Here is a 19372-nt window from a genome sequence, read left to right as displayed (position 1 = left end):
AGAGAAGCTAGGGTTCTAAAATGGGTCGGAACCAAGTTGAAATGGCTAAAAACGGGGTTAAATACAAGCAAGAAAGGCTGGCCACGGGCATGGCTACGGGTGTGTCCAAGCCCATGGCCAGAAACAGGGGGCATACTGCCTAGTGGCCACGGGTGTGGCCACGGGCGTGGCCAGACCCGTGGCCACAATTGTGGCTAGACCCGTGGCCACAATTGTGGCTTTCTGCCGGAAAGATTTCTGTGCACATTGTCTGTCTTCTAGGCTGATTTTCACCCCTAAATATTTTGAATTAGCATTTGTTGTCTTCATCAAAGTTGTAGCCCTTCAAGTTAGCCTTCCAATGATATAAAATCACTTGATTTGGACATTCCTACGCAGAGATATGGTCAAAAAATCGAGCAGTGGACGAATTGTGCGGGAATCTCAACTTCTTGCTCTTTTGCTCCAATTTTGCCTTTGTTTGTCCAAATGACCAAGACCATTAAAAACACCATAATTTGGCTCTCTTAGAGGTGTTTCTCTCATCTTCATAGCTTCTCATTGGCTCCCATTGACTCTACATGCATCCGAAATGCTCCAAAAATCATTCAATTCATCTAAATCACCAAGAATTGGGCCTAAACACACAAATGAATCAAATGAGAACATTTTGGGCAAAATTATAGCAAATGACAAGGAATATAAACTTAAATGCAAGGTGAAAACATGAACATTTTGGCACTTATCACAAGACAATTACATAGGAATTTATATTAATCGTCTTCTAACCGCCCCTAGAAAAGGGAGAGTTTGTTGTAACAACTTGGATCGCGTCCGCGGATGTAGCAAACAAAGCCGAGGTCGCCCCGAGCCTAGGTCGTCAAAATTAGATATATTAACTATAACTATGATTAATTGTAATTTTTGTTATTTCACATACTGTGTGGTTGTGACAGCTATGCGAGTGTCTTTACATGCAATAAATTTTTTAAAAAAAATCCTTAACCACATATACCGTTAAGGGATTTGTTTTGAAATTAAACAACATGATATCAAATCACAAGCATATTCTATTTTTGATATCTAGCAGTCTAGCATCGTGCCACTCTTGCTCTGTAGAACTTTCCTCCCTCTCTCTCTCTCTCTCTCATATATATATATATATATATATATATATATATATAGTTTGTTGATCTTCTAAATATTAATACATTTGTTGAATTAATCGAAATAATTTGGTTTAACATAATCATTTTGGTTTGTAACTTAGTAATAATGACATCAATTTTGATAACGATTTTATGTTTTGAGAAAATTTAATTATCGGCGGTTAAACTTATAAAATTCACGTAATTTTAATATACACGAAGAGCCATTAAACAAGATATCATGCAAAAACGAAAGCGTCATACTCCACTCTGTACAACCATATAGAGAAAGAGCCTCCATAACAACAATATGAGGGACATAGGTTATTGATCCGGCTTTCCTCAAAAAAAAAAAAGAAAAAGTTATTGATCCGGTTCAAAATCCACACTTACATTAGAAAAGTGATGTAATAGACATCTAATATCATAAATTTGCCAAAGACCTTGTGGTCTAGTTGCACTCGGTGTCCCAGTTTATACTCTCACATGGATGATGGGAGTGGGTTCGAACCTCAGTGGAGGCAACTGTTGAGAAAGTAGCTAAGAGTAGCTATGAATAGACATTGTAACAGAGCCATAAGAATGTCATTCTTATGACTACCTTAACGATAATAGCCTATTATTTGTACATTAAGAGCCATCTAATGTAGTATTATCTTTACAATATATAATAAAAATGCAGTTATGGACTAATTAATTGAATTAGTAATTTAGTTTGGTTGATTAAGTAATAATTTCTTAAAATAAAAATTCAATTAATTTGATTCAAAATTAATAAAATTAATTGAATTATTATTCCTAACTACATTACCAAGTTTAGTCTTTTGTTATTTATGTGCATTACCAAAAACTAATAATTTAAAATATTAACTATATTATAGTTAAATACTCCTTATTATTATGTATTATTTCTTTAGCAATTATTTAGTAAATTAGGAAACTAAGTGGTAAAACAATAATGGTGCCTTTTTTTTTTTTTGTTTTCAGAGAAGACTGGCGCCTCTTCTCTTGTGTTTTTATCGGGAAATGTATCTCTTTATATATGTAAAATTTAGAATTATACAGATATCTTCATAGCAAAAATAACTCATAGAAACAAAAAAATTGTTTGCAAAGTTTCATCTCCTACATCATTATCAAGGTATTTTTAAAAAAATCTTTACATGTTTTTTTTTCCACATATTCTACATGATTATTGGTCTGCAATATATATTGTTGTTCTTAGATTTTATATATTTAGATTTGTGATTTTATATTCTACCTTATTCTAAGTGATTTCTTGATATATACTTACCCAAATCTTTGTTTTTTTAGAGTCGACACAATACAAAATCTTTTCTCAATTCAAGATCGAATTAAAACTCAACTTTTTGAACTGAATGAGAAACCATTGCGGATATGATCTTGATCCATTTCTTAATTATATTCCTTGTTCTAGTAAAATAAAATAGGTTTGAATTGCCAAAAAGAAGATGGAAGGCTGTTTCGTGTGCCATTATTTTTATTTTTTATTTATTTATTTTTTTAGTTGTGGTTCGTGTGCCTTCATTTTTATTTTATTTATTTATTTATTTTTTTTTAGTTGTGGTTTTAACATTACAATATTTTAATTTTTAGTATGATACAGTGCTTTTTATGTTGTTCATATTTTTTTGCCACGACATTTATTTTTATTGTACTATAATTATTAATTATAATACAATAAAATTGTACTGGAAATTGAAGGTTTTACGTTGTTCATATATTTTAATTATATGCTTAAATCACAGTACATAAACTGTTTTTGGTATGGAATATATATTTTGATTTATTAATCTATGCATATTAATCTTTATTTATTAATATTACTCAAATTTTATATATGTATGTGTAGAATGGTCAATCTTAAAAGAGTGAGATCATTAACAAGTTCGACTGATAAGCATAATTCTGGGCGAGCCTTAAAATAATGAGATTTCTAATCAACAACTCTTTGAAATAGTTGAAACATCAAACATTGCACCTAGAGTAGAAGAACATGTTAGTGGTTGCACAGGTGATGTGATTTTTTTTAAAACTTTTTTGAGTTTAAAATTTAATCTTCTTTTTAATTTATATATATAATATTGTATACTTATATATTGTTTTTTTTATTCTACTGTAGGAAACGAAAATATTAAAAAGCGTGGTTGAGGGCGAACAATCAATACAGGACTAGCAAAAGAAAAAAGCTAGAGGTGAAGAAATCTGTATTTTATTTCCTCCACCATACCATAAGGTCTGTGGTAAAGATGCTAGTTTGTTCAAAGTTGAAGTCACTATGTGCATTCGGCAATTTGCACCACTTCGAGTCTCTAGTTGAAAAGAGATTCCTAATGAGGATGTTAATACAATGTGAATATTTTTAAAGGTAATACTGAAACTTTAAATATTTTCGATATTATATTAGGTTTGGAATGAGATCAGAAGTTAGAATAAAATTGGAATTACTTGTTCAAATTAATGAATTTATATACTTTTATATTGCAAAACAAATTTAATTTGTCAAATGATGTGCAACCCCATTCCATGAAACAAGTGCAATTACAATATAAAAATAGGCATTAGCATTTATGCCAGAGCTATCTAAAATGCAAAGACTGTCCAAATGATGCCAATGAAAATGATTACTAATTGAAAACAAATGGGAGACTCAAAAGTTTAAGGTAATTTTAATATATAATTATTTTATATTATAATTTTAAATGGTAGTTATTGTTACCCCAATTTGTGGTCTTTTATTTCTCTTGATTCTCTTTTAATTTATTTTTTATTACTAATAACTTTTTATATATATAGGACCAAAGCGAAAGAAACAAAAATAATAGAGAAAATCAAGAGATCAAATCAGTTAGTGGTACAAAAATTATTGTACAAATTGCATATGAGATGGTAAAGTAAATTTTGTTTAATAAAAGTTGAAGTCATGTTAGTTTATCCACAAAATTTACAGTTAACTATTTCTTTTTGTTATCTTTATTCTCTAGACAAAGACTCTAATGAATGGCCAAATGCTGTTGAAATTTGGAAGGCATCAAGAACAAAATCTAATAGAACTTAGTCTGTTCCAAATAGAGAGGAAAATCATGGTATGAAAAATATAGTCATATAAATGTTATGACCTTTCTTAAATGAATTTAGTCAATTATTAATATTTATATTAATTGTAGAATAAACTTCAAGGAGAGGGAGAGAAGAATAAAGAAACGATTTCAGTTGCATCTCTACCACTTGTTGAGCATTTTAATTTGGTATTAAAAAGAAAGTCAAGCTATGCACGTGGTTTAGGTTTTGAGGGTATAACTTCAAAGGCCCAAGAAAAGATTCTTCTTCAAGCAGAAATAGAAGCTTCAAAGAAGCGTGAAAAGAATTTAGAATAAGAAGTTGCAAAATTTAAAAAAAATAGCACAAGCAGCTTTAGATAAACAAGCTGTTGAAATCAAACAAATTTTAGCTCACTTAGCAAGCAATCAAGGGCTTAAAAATATGCTAAGCAGTGCATCTCCATCAACTACCTCAAGTGAAGAATAATCAAGACATTTTATTTTAAAAAAATTTATTTGGATTCTATTGTATTTCTTAAAACATATATTTGTTAGACAATGAGGTCTTTACACACTCACTTGAGTTGGTTGATAGAGATGCATTGCTTACCATATTTTGAACCCCTTGATTGTTTGCTAAGTGAGCAAAATTTTGCTTGATTTCAGCAGCTTGTTTGTCTAAAGCAGCTTGTGCGATTTCTTTAAATTTTACAACTTCTTCTTCTAAATTCTTTTCACGGTTCTTTGAACCTTCTATTTTTGCTTGAAGAAAAATCTTCTCTTGGCCCTTGGAAGTTATCTCCTTAAGACCTAAACCACATGCATTGCTTGACTTTCTTTTTAATACCAAATCAAAATGCTCAACAAGTGGTAATGGTGCAGTTGAAATATTTTCTTTATTCTTCCCTCTCCTTGAAGTTTATTCTACAATTAATATAAATATTAATAATTGACTAAATTCATTTAAGGTCACAACATTTATATGACTATAATTTTCATACCATAATTTCCTCTCCATTTAGAACGGACGAATTTCCATTAGATTTTTTTCTTGATGCCTTCCAAACTTAAACAGCATTTGGTCATTCATTAGAATCTTTATTTTTCTGTAAAATAGAGAATAAAGATAACAAAAAATAATAATAATTAACTACAAATTTTGTTGATAAAAAAACCATGACTTCAATTTTTATACAAAAAAAAAAATACTTTACCATCTCATATGCAATTTGTACAATAGACTTTGTACTACTAACTAATTTGATCTCTTGATTTCCTCTATTATTTTTGTTTCTTTCGCTTTGGTCCTATATATATATATATATATATATATATATATATAAGTTATTTCTAATAAAAAATAAAGTAGAAGAGAATCAAGAGACATAAAAGACCACAAATTAGGGCAACAAAATCTACCAATTAAAATTATAATTAAAATAATTATAAATTAAAATTACCTTAAACTTTTGAGTCTCCCATTTATTTTCAATTAGCCATCTCCAATCATCTTCATTGACATCATTTGGAAAGTCTTTGCATTTTAGATAGCTTTACGTAAATGATACTTCCTATTAAAATTAAAAGATATGAACAACGTAAAAATCACTCTTCCATATTAAAATTAAAATATTATAATGTTAAAACCACAACTACAAAAAAAAAATAACTAAATAAAAAAATAAAGGCACACGAAACAGCCTTGGGCTTCCATCTTCTTTTTGGCAATTCAAACCCAATTTATTTTATTAGAACAATTCCAAGCAAAATAATTAAGAAATGGATTAAGATTGCCAATGGCTTCTCGATCAACACAAAAAGTTGAGTTATAATTTATTTGTCCCACTAAGTGGTCAAGAAAGCCAGAGAGATTAAATGTACCCAATTTGATCTTAAATTGAGAAAAAATTGTATTATGTCGACTCCAAAAGAACAAGGGTTCGGGTGAATATATATCAAGAAATCACTTAGAATTACATAGAATATAAAATCACAAATTTAAATATATAAAAATCTAAGAACAAAAACATGCATGCATGTATTGCAGACCAAGAATCATGTAAAATATGTAGACAAAAACAAAAGCATGTAAATAGTTTTTAAAAAATACCTTGATAATGATGTATGTAGTAGATGAAATTCTGCAGACAATTTTTTTGTTTATGTGAGTGTTTTGCTACGAAGGTTTCTGTATAATTCTAAATTTTTTATATACAACGAAACACATACATATATACTAATAAAAACACAAGAGAGGAGGCGCCAATCTTCTGGCTTTAACATTTAGTTTCCTGATGTATTCATTGCTTGAATTAGAGCAAATAATTGTTCAATTACTCGTGCGATGCACGTGCGATGTATGGATAAATTTTTTATTATATATTTAGATAATAAAAATAAAGATGACATTATAAAAAATACTAATATTGAACGTGTACATTTATTTGATTATAAGATTAGTGCAAAAGTATTAATCAATTAATTAAATAATATATGACTTGTTTGTCTACAATTATCTTCAAAAGATCAATATGTAATATGGAGTATGACTTATGTAATTATATTATTACTAACATAAATATGGGAAAAATGAGAAATAATGAAATTATAATTATTATACAAATAAATTCAACAACCAATGTGTAACTTAATTACCATAATAATTATTAGCCAATTATTCTTTGTCAATTACACTGATATATGTGCAATTATACTTTTATACCTTAATGGCATGTTTGGTTCATGGAATAGGTCAGGAATACAATAATATTCCTTGGAATTGACAAAACAATTAGAAGCTAATTTGTAATAACAATGCCAAATAAATACATAATGACGCAGAAAAGAATCTAATTAAAAACAAAGTATATCTAGATGGTTCATTAAGCATACACTCCAATCAAAGTAAGGAGCATGTTCCACATATAGTCATGCAAATAAAAGGATTTAAAGCATATAATCAAATAAAGCACAATTAGAGTCTTAAAGACATGACTTCCCCTCAAGTATCCCACATAAGAGTTAAAAACAATAAGCACAAGCACCATTAGGAAAAAAATGCCAAAAAGTAACATAATAGAATTACCAATTATGCGAATTCCTTTTTAGCATTTTTCTGAAGCTTCTCCTTGATTTGATATACCAATAATTGCATAGGGTCATTAGTATGATTCAAATAGGCATATATAGGGCTTTCTTCCCGCGAAAACACACACAGTCAAAAACTAAATGTTTAATTTTAACAAATGTGAAGAATGATTTTTAGATGGTCGGTCTTTCTATTGCAATTTTTAGTTTTTTTTGTCACCAAGTGAGAGAAAAGGGAAAACAAATTTTAATTTCTGTGTACGGAGCCAAGAAGCGCACCTAGTTGGCGCATATTTATACTCTTTTTCAGTTTTTTTTTTTTAATTTTTGTCAGCCCTTTTTTTCCTTTTTCCTCTTTATTGCTTTTTTTCTTGCCCACCCCTCTCTTTCCTAATTAATACTTCAAAAATTGTGAAAAATCAAGAGCTATTGATGATGCTCTAAGACCTTCCTCAATAGTGGAGATTTTTGTGTAGTTTTTGAGAAGTTTTTGTAAGTGTGATTAGGAAAGAGAAAATAGGAGAGGATGAAAAAAAAGAGGAAAAAATCAAACAAAAAAAAAGGTAATTACGCGTCCAGGCAGGCGCGTGCAATGGGCGCGAAATCTGCGTCTCACGCAAGTGAGCCGCAGCTGCTCTGAAACATGGTGGGCCCAGCAGACTGCCAAAATCTCCTCTTTTGCAGTAGGAAAAAACCAACAAAATCTTCTCCCCACATTTGTTAAAAAACCAACCCAAAACTTTTATTATTCCAAAATCCCACAAATGGGAATGGACTAAGGCACTCATTGGACTCCGTTTGGGATCCAACGCTCAAAGGCGAATAGTGAGGGGACCCATCAAGTTCAATCAAGTCATATGAAAATTTTATGAATGCACTTTTAAAAGAAGTGATAGTTGTAGATCTCAAAGTTGGGATACCAAAGAGCCTCATGAAAAGGACAATTAGATTTTCACTTAACCCACAAAAACCAGCCAAATGTTTGGATGGTAGGGGGGGGGGGAGGGTAAGGTGGATTATTGCCAGATGTGTTGTTTGGGTGATTACAAATTGTAAGTTGCTACGACAATTTACACAAAATCTAGGTAAAGTTTCATAAAGCACCTTTTGGATTAAAGATTACCAACTCCGATCCACTCTCTTTGGTAAGTTTATCCATATAAATGGGAAGGATGCAATTTTGGTCATGGCTTTGGGGTGCAAACAGTGGCGGGGAAATTGGGGTTCTACTAATGTCATAGTGGTGGGTCTATAACCCCTCACAAGTCACAAGGGCTTTGAAAAAGAATCTCTTGCCAAATAAGAAATAGGATCTTCCATGAGTGACTTTGTCCAATTTAGATTCCAATTGAAATTAAAAATAGAACATAACCGTACCATTGGCCTGGGGAATTAGCCAAGTGGATAGATAAGTTCCCTAACGGTCTTTATGCCAGGGAAGCAAAGGTACCCCTCATCTTGAGGTTGAAACTAGTGGATTGTTAAAACCGATCTGCGGCTTGCAGGAGTTATAATGGTGTGAATTATAATGGTTTAATTAATCTCAGAATTTGTTAAATAAAATTTTGTTACCAATTAAAATTTATTAATTTTTTTGTCAATTAATTAATAATATTAGAGTTGAAGGGGGATTAGCAATTAATAAATATTAGTTAATTTCCATTTTACATGTTCCTAACAAATAAGCTTTATTAATTATTTGACCAATAAAATATTTAATTAATTGACTATAAAAATTTGGGCGGGAAAATGAAATAGGAGGATTTTACTTTTATATATAGTATAGGAGTAAATTACCAAAATGGTCCCTCGACTATGTCGATTTCACCATTTTGGTCCTACTCATTTTTAATTGGCTAATTCCATCCTTAGACTATCAAAATTTTAACCGTTTTAGTCCTCCGGTCACTTAGACACCAGACTTCCGGCGAGTGTAAGGCTAACTTGGTAATTTCAATTTATTTCTTGCTCTTCTTTCACTGCACCGTATCATTTTGTCAACTCCAACTCTGTCCAAACTTCAGGACTCCATGTCAGTAAGAAAGGTCAAGCCGCACCTAAACTCACAGAACAGTTACCACCCAAAACCCAAATGGGAATGGACTAAGGCACTCATTGGACTCCGTTTGGGATCCAACGCTCAACAGGCGAATAGTGAGGGGACCCATCAAGTTCAATCAAGTCATATGAAAATTTTATGAATGCACTTTTAAAAGAAGTGATAGTTGTAGATCTCAAAGTTGGGATACCAAAGAGCCTCATGAAAAGGACAATTAGATTTTCACTTAACCCACAAAAACCAGCCAAATGTTTGGATGGTAGGGGGGGGGAGGGTAAGGTGGATTATTGCCAGATGTGTTGTTTGGGTGATTACAAATTGTAAGTTGCTACGACAATTTACACAAAATCTAGGTAAAGTTTCATAAAGCACCTTTTGGATTAAAGATTACCAACTCCGATCCACTCTCTTTGGTAAGTTTATCCATATAAATGGGAAGGATGCAATTTTGGTCATGGCTTTGGGGTGCAAACAGTGGCGGGGAAATTGGGGTTCTACTAATGTCATAGTGGTGGGTCTATAACCCCTCACAAGTCACAAGGGCTTTGAAAAAGAATCTCTTGCCAAATAAGAAATAGGATCTTCCATGAGTGACTTTGTCCAATTTAGATTCCAATTGAAATTAAAAATAGAACATAACCGTACCATTGGCCTGGGGAATTAGCCAAGTGGATAGATAAGTTCCCTAACGGTCTTTATGCCAGGGAAGCAAAGGTACCCCTCATCTTGAGGTTGAAACTAGTGGATTGTTAAAACCGATCTGCGGCTTGCAGGAGTTATAATGGTGTGAATTATAATGGTTTAATTAATCTCAGAATTTGTTAAATAAAATTTTGTTACCAATTAAAATTTATTAATTTTTTTGTCAATTAATTAATAATATTAGAGTTGAAGGGGGATTAGCAATTAATAAATATTAGTTAATTTCCATTTTACATGTTCCTAACAAATAAGCTTTATTAATTATTTGACCAATAAAATATTTAATTAATTGACTATAAAAATTTGGGCGGGAAAATGAAATAGGAGGATTTTACTTTTATATATAGTATAGGAGTAAATTACCAAAATGGTCCCTCGACTATGTCGATTTCACCATTTTGGTCCTACTCATTTTTAATTGGCTAATTCCATCCTTAGACTATCAAAATTTTAACCGTTTTAGTCCTCCGGTCACTTAGACACCAGACTTCCGGCGAGTGTAAGGCTAACTTGGTAATTTCAATTTATTTCTTGCTCTTCTTTCACTGCACCGTATCATTTTGTCAACTCCAACTCTGTCCAAACTTCAGGACTCCATGTCAGTAAGAAAGGTCAAGCCGCACCTAAACTCACAGAACAGTTACCACCCAAAACGGTCGGAAAAAGCACGGACCATCGTCCATCGAGGAGGAATGATGAAACATCAGCCACCCTTCAACAACCCCAACTCAGTCCAAAACTCCAGTTGCAATTTTCATGTAGAATAGTCCAAACTCCCAACAACATAGACTTGTAAGAAACCAAAATGGCCGTAAGCCATCAGAGAAAAACTTTTTCCTAATTCCATGACGCCATTTCAGTTACAGTCTAAAGAGGGAGTCAACGGCAAGGTGAGACTCACGCCAGATGCCTTCCGATGGTTGGAAGGAACATTAAAGTCTAGGATGTCGCACAAAACCAGTCCAAACATTTAAGAAAGACCAACTCAAAAGAAAATCATAAAAATACAGAAGAAAAGGCAAGCCAGCAACTCGCACGAAGCCAGAAATGTGGGACGACAGTTGCATGCATTCATGGAAGACAGAGCATCCAACCCTTATGACTGCCAACGTCGGTTGAAAACAGATCAGAGCATCCCAAGTCGAAGACCACCAGAGGGAGGCAGTCTAATGTTACATACCTGGGGAAAGGGAACACCATTTCTATGCAAAACACACTCTCGGACTGGTTCCGTGAAGTATGCATGGCTAGCCCCAGTATAAATCGCATGAAGACATGAAAAGCGCATCTTTGTTTATTACTTGAGAAGGCCAGAAGAGACAAACTTGCAGTCTCGTAAACCATATTGATTCAAAGAAACAAAAACTTACTAAAATAAAGCATAAAAATCAAAAAACAACCAAAATCCAAATTCCAGTAGCATTATCGGAGGAAATCAGTCGGTGCTACAGTGAAGTTCCAATAATATCCCTCTAAATAGGCCTTCTAAGTGACCGGAGGACTAAAACTGTTAAAATTTTGATAGTTCAAGGATGGAATTAGCCAAATAAAAATATGAGTAAGACAAGGGACCATTTTGGTAATTTACTCTATAGTATAGTATAGAATAGTATAGATTATCATGAGAGGAATTTAATTACGTATATTAACATAATATAGTATTTTTTTTGAATACTATAATATACATCATATAGTAATTTGATTGTTTACGAATATAAAATAAAAAATACGCAAGACTAAAATATTTGAACCATAATTGAATTGCATGGTATATTATCATGAGAGGAATTTAATTATGTACTTTAACATAATATAGTATTTTTTTAATACAATAATATACATCATATAATAATAATAATAATAATAATAATAATAATAATAATAATAAAATTAATAATATTATTATTAAATTACTAATGATTTGTTTCTCTATATGATTGATCATTTATGCTGATATATATATTTATTCACCACATGCAATTAATTTAGACCAATTGTAACCTTAAGGGTTGTTTGTTTGCAAAGATTGGTGGTGGAATATTATTTCTATATTTAGTAATAATTTTGTATCGAGAGTTCGAGACTCCAATGAAATGTTTAATTTGTGGAATATATATCATGGCAATCAATCTAAAATTCAAAATCTAAGATATTGGACAATTTCAGTCAAGTTGGTCGAACTGGGCAATGCGCTATCGATCCGGGTCCATATTCACAATTTTAGAACTCTATATTCATAATTTTATATCTCAATATACAAAGTTACATTACTCAATATTCACAATTTTGTTATATAGATTCAACAATTGTGTTATACTGTTGAATATAAAGTTATGAAATTGTGAATATAGAGTTATGAAATTGTGAATATAGAGTCATGAAATTGTGAATATAAAGTTCTGTAATTATAAATATAGGGTTCTGTGATTATGAATATAAAGTTCAAAAATTGTGAATATTGAGTAATGTAATTTTTTATATTGAGGTCTAAAATTGTGAACATGAACCTGAGTCCACCTTGCAAGGTTGACCCGGGTCCATAGCATAACAACCGGTCGAACTATTGACTTGGTAACCATAAGATTACAAGTTCAATCATCACTCATCAGTGGAAATGACTTATTGACTTTTTTCGTTTGAGTCGTCGAGATTTATCCAATTTACACCTAGAATACAATTTCACATTTAATTCATCGAGAAAACATATAAAATTAATAATATCACGAAGTGTAAGTTGAATAAATAAACAAATAAAATAACATAAATACTGCGTATTGCAATTTTGTATTTGTTCCAAATTGGTCTACGGATTATATAGTATCTGACAATACAAAGTGATATTTTCGACTTTTGAGGCTAGAAGCCTAGAACCATGTTTACTCTATTTTTTCGCTTTTTATTTCTCAATTTTCTATTTTTGGAATTAGAGAAATGTACAATTAGACTTTTTTTTTTTTTTCAATTTTTCAATTAAAATATAATATAGAGAATTTTTTTTTTCAACTAGTAAAAACATTCGTAAGTTTTTTTTTTATATATAAATAGGTGTTTGGCAAAGAGTCGTAAGCAAATTTGACTAGATGATAGCATTAACTAGTTGTAGAAAGATATTAGTGAGAAAGATATTTGATAAATTAATTGTTAGTTGATAGTTGATTACATGCAAAATGATCTTTAAGGACATAATTTATTTTCTCAAAAAAATTGATTGAAAAAACTATTAGTTGATAGTTGATTACATGCAAAATGACCTTTAAAAATATAATTTATTTTCTCAAAAAAACTGATCAAAATTAGTTATTAGCTGATAATTGATTATATACAAAATAACTTTTAAGGGTATAATTTATTTTCTTTAAAAAATGATCGAAAAAAACTACTTTTTGAGCAACTTTTTAAATTTTAACATTTTGAAATTGCAAAAAACTAATTAACCAAACACTCATAGACTGTTTAACCAAGTCAAATAACTAATAGTGATTAAACACATCAAAATTGACTCATAAACTGACTATGTTACCAAACTGGTCAAAATCAAATACAAAATTAAGAAAACTAACGGTGGTATCCTCTGTCACCCCACATTATATTGTGCCATCCAAACGACCCCCATTGCCATAAAATACAAATACATCAAATTTAATTCATGTATATTCGCTCATTCAACACAACATATTATTATTTCCATTTATACTTTCGACGATACATAGAATCACCATAAAATCTTAGTATAAAACCTCGAAGAAAATATAATTTAAATAAGCAAAAATTTAGTTGTGGGAACTATGACGACGCAAATGGAATCATCTAATTCTTCTTTCTTCTTCCTCAAAAAAACTGTCTTTCTCCCTTACTTCTTCGCACCACTAGCCATTGTCGTGCTCATTTCCCTTTATGCCCTTGTCTTTTCACCTTCATTATTCACATCGTTTACTTGGCTACCTCAACAACCCGTGAGTTTCATAGAATACCCTGCACACAAATTCGAGTTTATTTTTATTTATTTTTTTAAGGAAAAAAGTATACTAAATTGTTTTTGAATTATTTCACTTTTGTAAATTTGGTTCTTGTTAATTATTTAAATAGATTTAGTCTCTTAATTATATATTATTTTACACTTTTAGTCCTTGATGTTATATAATTAGCAAACTCCATTACTAATTCTTTTTTTTATGTGGTTATATTTAACATTTAGAATCTATATTCATGGTTAAAGTTTTACTCTTTCCAATGTGAATGTCATTTTAACAGTAAATATTAATTCTAAATGCTAAAAATAACTTTATATTATATGTTAATGTAATTCGATAATTATATAATACTAGAGACTAAAAGTGTAACAATATGAATAATCAAGGGGGCAAATTTGTTTAATTAACTTATAAGGATCAAATTTTTTAAAGTAAAACAATTCAGGAGTTAAAACTATTGTTTTCTCTTTTTAATATAAATATTTTAATTGATTTCAGTGATTTTGGTGTCAGAGCAGAAGAAAGAAGATAGGTTGCCATTTGCGATTGGAAGGAACGAGAAGGGGTGCGACATATTTAGTGGGCGGTGGGTTAGAGACGAAGAATCTCGACCGTTATATAAGGAATCTGAGTGTCCTTATCTACAACCGCAACAAGCTTGCATAACAAGTGGTCGGCCTGACAGGGATTATATTTATTGGAAATGGCAACCTAATGGTTGCTCAATACCTAGGTATGCAACGAGAGTAATTTTATATATTTTATTTATTATTGAGAAAAGAATTAAATGTGTCCTCAAATTTTATCTACAAAATTAATGACGTCCTTAAACTTTTTAAAGTAGTAATTAAAATTATCAATTTTTTATTTTGATGTAATAAAGTCCAAAATTGAGTAGTGATGTGCTATGTTTCTGACAACACTCCGACGAAATTCTGACACCATTTATGGTAAAAGAGCGACTACTAACCGGTACCATTGAAAAGGCAACTAGTGGATTGCCTTCTCACACCCGAGAAATAACCACTGGTCGCCATCTCCGATGTGAGAAGGCCTTCTTGGCTGAGAAGGCGGCCCAGATGGTCGCCTTCTTCAATGGTGATCAGCCTCAGCTTCTCACACCCGAGAAACAACCATTGGTCGCCTTCTCAGATGCAAGGAGGCCTTCTCGGGTGTGAATGCGGCCCAGATGGTCGCCTTCTTCAATGGCGGCCACCAATAGCGGGTCGCCTTTTTATCGAAATGGTGTCGAAGAGTTGCTAGAATCCCTAGCAGGTCACCAATCGATTTTTGAGCTTCATTATTGCACCAAAATAAAATGTTGATCGGTAAGAAGGCGACCAGTGAGCCGCCTTCTCACACTGGAGAGGCAACCACCGATTGTCTTCTCCGGTGAGAGAAGGCAACCCAGATAGCCTTCAAGTTGACAAGGCAACCATCTGAGTTGCCTTCTCAGCCGAGAAAGCTAAGCCTTTTCTCATCGGAGAAGACGCCCAATGGTCGCCTCTCCGATGTGACAAGGCGACCATGGTCACTTTCTTCAATGGCGATCGGCGATCGGCAACCGGTCCTTGGTCGCTTTTTTATCGGAAATGGTGTTGGAGTTTCGCCAGAAGGTTGTCAAAGCTCTAGTGAACCTAGTAGGTCACTAATAATTAGTTTTTGGACTTCATTGCACCAAAATAAAATATTGATTAGTTTAATTGTCACTTTAAAAAGTTTAGGGGCTTAATTGATTTTTTAAGTAAAGTTTGAAGGTATATTTGATCCTTTTTCTCTTTATTTTTTTCATCCAATAAAATATATGAATTTGACCCTTTACGAGTACATTTATCATTTTTGATAAAATGCACGATCATTACGATGTTTTGTATTGATCAGAAATGTGAATAACTTTGACTTTACTAAATTTACAGTTTTAATGCTTCATTGATGCTTGAAGCTCTTAGAGGAAAAAGGATGATGTTTGTAGGCGATTCACTATGTAGAGGTAGCTTCTTTTCCATGGTCTGCCTTCTTCAAAAATTTGTTCCAAACAATGCCAAATCCATTGAAGATGCTGGCCAAAGAATTATTTTTACAGCCAAGGTATTTAATTTAAATACTATTTTAAAATTAAAAAAAATATTAAAATTCTGCATCGATTTATGCATCTTATACGAGAATTTTTTACATCGTACTTTTATTGTATCAGGTATAAATTTGATTAATTTGAAAAGTTTAAAAGTGGTGTATAACTTTTTTTGAGTACCATTGACTATGTTACAATGCAGTATTTGTTCATAATTACTTTCTATGGGAAAACATAGGCAAACATGATGGATGAATAGGGAGAATAATTGTGTTGTTTTTTTGATGCGTTTAAGGAATACAATGCAACGGTTGAATTCTATTGGGCTCCACTATTGCTGGAATCAAATGCAGATGATCCTAAAAAGCATACAGTGCATGGTCGAATGGTTCACAGAGGTTCAATTAATGTGCATGGACAATATTGGAAAGGAGTTGATATTTTAGTGCTACAGACTTATATCTGGTGGTTTATTGACGAATACTCCAAGATATTGTAAGTAGATGCATAACTACTATTTACAAAAATAAAAACAAAAACAAAAACAAAATAAAATAAAATAAAAATAAACCACATACACAACAATATATTTTCTTCTTTTAAGTATTAACCAATTGTTATACCGTGGACCAGAGTTCATATTGCATTGCGAACTCTAATCCAAAAATTATGTGTCTGCAATTAATACACTATGTACTTACAGTTAATAATTTTTGTACAGGTAAACAAATTAAAGGCACATAACATGGTAATTACAGACACATAACATGATAACTACATACACATAAACGGTTAACTGTAGGTACAGAATATATTAACTGCAGACACATAACATGTTAACCAACATCTTGTGTCTGCAGTTAACATATTATGTACCTGTAGTTAACAATTTATGTATCTGTAGTTATCATTTTATGTGTCTATAATCACCATGTTATGTGTCTTCAATTTGTTTACAGATACAAAAATTATTAACTGTAAATACACAATATGTCAACTGCACGTACAAAATCTGAAGGTTTTTCTAACAAATAATCAATACCCTCATTACTTGTTATACAATTTTGTTTTCTCATTTACATTTTTTTATAGCAACAACATTATTAACTACTCCGTAGTATATAGTGTCATAGAATTTTAAATTTGGTCAAAACTTAATATATACCGAAATATAATAATGCTGCAGAGAAGAAGGATCATTTGAAGACAAGGTTAAAAACACAACAGATGTGCCCTCAAATGATGCTTATCGTATGGCATTGGAGAGTATGTTGAAATGGGTTGAAGAGAATATGGATCCAACTAAAACAAGGGTATTTTTCACTGACATCTCACCAACTCATAGAAGGTTAGTGAAAGTGCATTGTGAAATAATATTATTTTGTGTTTTAGTCTTCTTCTTCTCTCAATCTCTCTTTGGTTTTTTGAAAGGAGAAATTAATATTTTGATCTCTCAATTGTTTCCCAACTGTTAATGTAATTCCTATTTTTCAATTTCAACTAATTTGATCCTCGAATTGTTTAAAATTTAATCACTTAAACCCTTTCAAGACCAAATTGATGAAATTTAAAAAATAAAATGTGAAAATCACCATTTAGGTCCTTGAAAGAGTTTAATCGTCAAAATTTTAAACAATTCGAGAATCAAATTAGTTGAAATTAAAAACTAAGACTACATTGACAATTGAGGAACCAAAATGTTGATTAACTCCTTTTGAAATTAACATTAGATATTAAAAACATATACAAAGCTTTTAGCTAGTGTTTACTATATATATATAGATTGAATTACCAAAATGATATACTAAAATGATATTTGTGTTATATATAGAGTGATTTTACAATTTTAATTTTGTTCTTTGACTTTTAATTTCATTTATTTTTAATTTCATTTAATAGTATTGTCTTTAACTATCAAATTTGTACTTATTTTAGTCATTTGGAGATTCTATTTTACCCTAAATTTTACCTATTTTAGTCATTTAAAGAATTAAAATATGTACAAATTTGATAGTCAATGACGTTATTGGTCAAATTTGATAGTCAAGGACGTTATTGGTCAAATTTGAAAACCAAGTAACTATAAGTTTCAAGTTCCCCATTAGAACGACCTATTGGCTTTCTTGTTTTAAGCCAATTAGCTATAGGCAACCTAAATTGATTTACCTCATTGTGGTCCTTTGTTGACTAAGGTCACAAAACAGGGTTTATCTAGTACACACTCTCATGTAGTGGCTGCGAATTTTCTTCGTCAACTAAAAGCTTTTTTAAGTCAAAAACTAAAATATAGTCGAGAGATATTTTGGTAATTTAATCTCTATATATAAATATAAAATATTAAAATTGTAATATAATCTAATGTAAAATTTTGACATGTGTGTGTGTTGGGTGGGGGGTGGGCGGTGAGATTTTTTTTTTTTTTTTGAGTACTACTGACTATGTTACGATGTAGTATCTGTTCAACAGTTGCCTCCACTAAGGCTTGAACCCACTCCCATCATCCATGTAGGAGTGTTAATCGGGACACCGGATGCCACTAGACTACAAGGTCTTTGGCTGGGCCGTGAGATTTAGTTTGCCACAATGTTGAAGAAGTTTAGAAAACACTTTAATTTCTTATTAGATTGATCATATAAACAAAGTTTTCAATCTAATAACAAAGTTTTGTTCTTGATAGCAAGGATTTATGGGGAGGTGATCCGAAAGGTAATTGTTACAACGAAACGACTCTCGTAGAAGACGTTAATTACGATGTGTCAAAACCGTTGAAAAAAACAATGCGAGTAATTGATGAGGTGCTCAGTAAGTCGGATGTGCAAATAACACTACTAAACATTACAAGGCTCTCAAACTATAGAAAGGATGGCCACGTATCAATTTACAAGAAACCATTGGGGGCTTTGACAGCTGAAGAACTAGCAACCCTTGTGAGCTTTGCTGATTGTATCCATTGGTGTTCTCCTGGAGTTCAAGATATATGGAGTGAGCTTTTGTTTGCTAAGCTTTTCTATCCTTAAAAACCATCAAGACCAATTTTGTAAAAAATATAGATCATACCACATGTTTTCCACCACTCTCTTTTTCTTTCTTTTTTTTTTTCTTTTTAATCCTTGGAGATAAATTTTCAACATAAAATGTTGAATTTAATGCCTACTCATTTATAGTCTATAGGGAATATTTGTTATATATTATTATTTATTAAATGTAACTGTTATATTATTATGTGCCGCATGTCCTTATAACTTCTCTATAAGTAACTAATACAATCTATTAGTAAAAATTATTAACACAAT

The 19372-nt window shown here is 31.4% G+C and overlaps 1 protein-coding gene across 1 annotated transcript; it reads left to right on the top strand.

The window, feature by feature from the left end:
• The first annotated feature begins 20 nt into the window (after nt 1-20).
• LOC116019626 (protein trichome birefringence-like 33) lies at nt 21-19096 on the top strand. Its single transcript, XM_031259900.1, has 6 exons — nt 21-99; nt 14507-14741; nt 15925-16096; nt 16375-16574; nt 17266-17427; nt 18757-19096. The coding sequence occupies exons 1-6, from the start codon at nt 21-23 to the stop codon at nt 19094-19096; spliced, it is 1188 nt and encodes a 395-aa protein (XP_031115760.1).
• The last annotated feature ends 276 nt before the right edge of the window (nt 19097-19372 follow it).

This window comes from Ipomoea triloba, chromosome 5 (assembly GCF_003576645.1).
Source record: "Ipomoea triloba cultivar NCNSP0323 chromosome 5, ASM357664v1".
In the NCBI taxonomy this organism is placed as follows: domain Eukaryota; kingdom Viridiplantae; phylum Streptophyta; class Magnoliopsida; order Solanales; family Convolvulaceae; genus Ipomoea; species Ipomoea triloba.
Note: the sequence above shows the minus strand (reverse complement) of the source record. Positions and strands in the feature narration are given on the sequence as shown.

Bases quoted from the DNA above. Each gene is read 5' to 3' on its own strand.
- LOC116019626 (XM_031259900.1), top strand. From the start codon at position 21: ATGGGTCGGAACCAAGTTGAAATGGCTAAAAACGGGGTTAAATACAAG. The intron at 14,742-15,924 runs GTATGCAACGAG...CTAAATTTACAG, and splicing joins AATGGTTGCTCAATACCTAG to TTTTAATGCTTCATTGATGC. The intron at 17,428-18,756 runs GTTAGTGAAAGT...TGTTCTTGATAG, and splicing joins ATCTCACCAACTCATAGAAG to CAAGGATTTATGGGGAGGTG.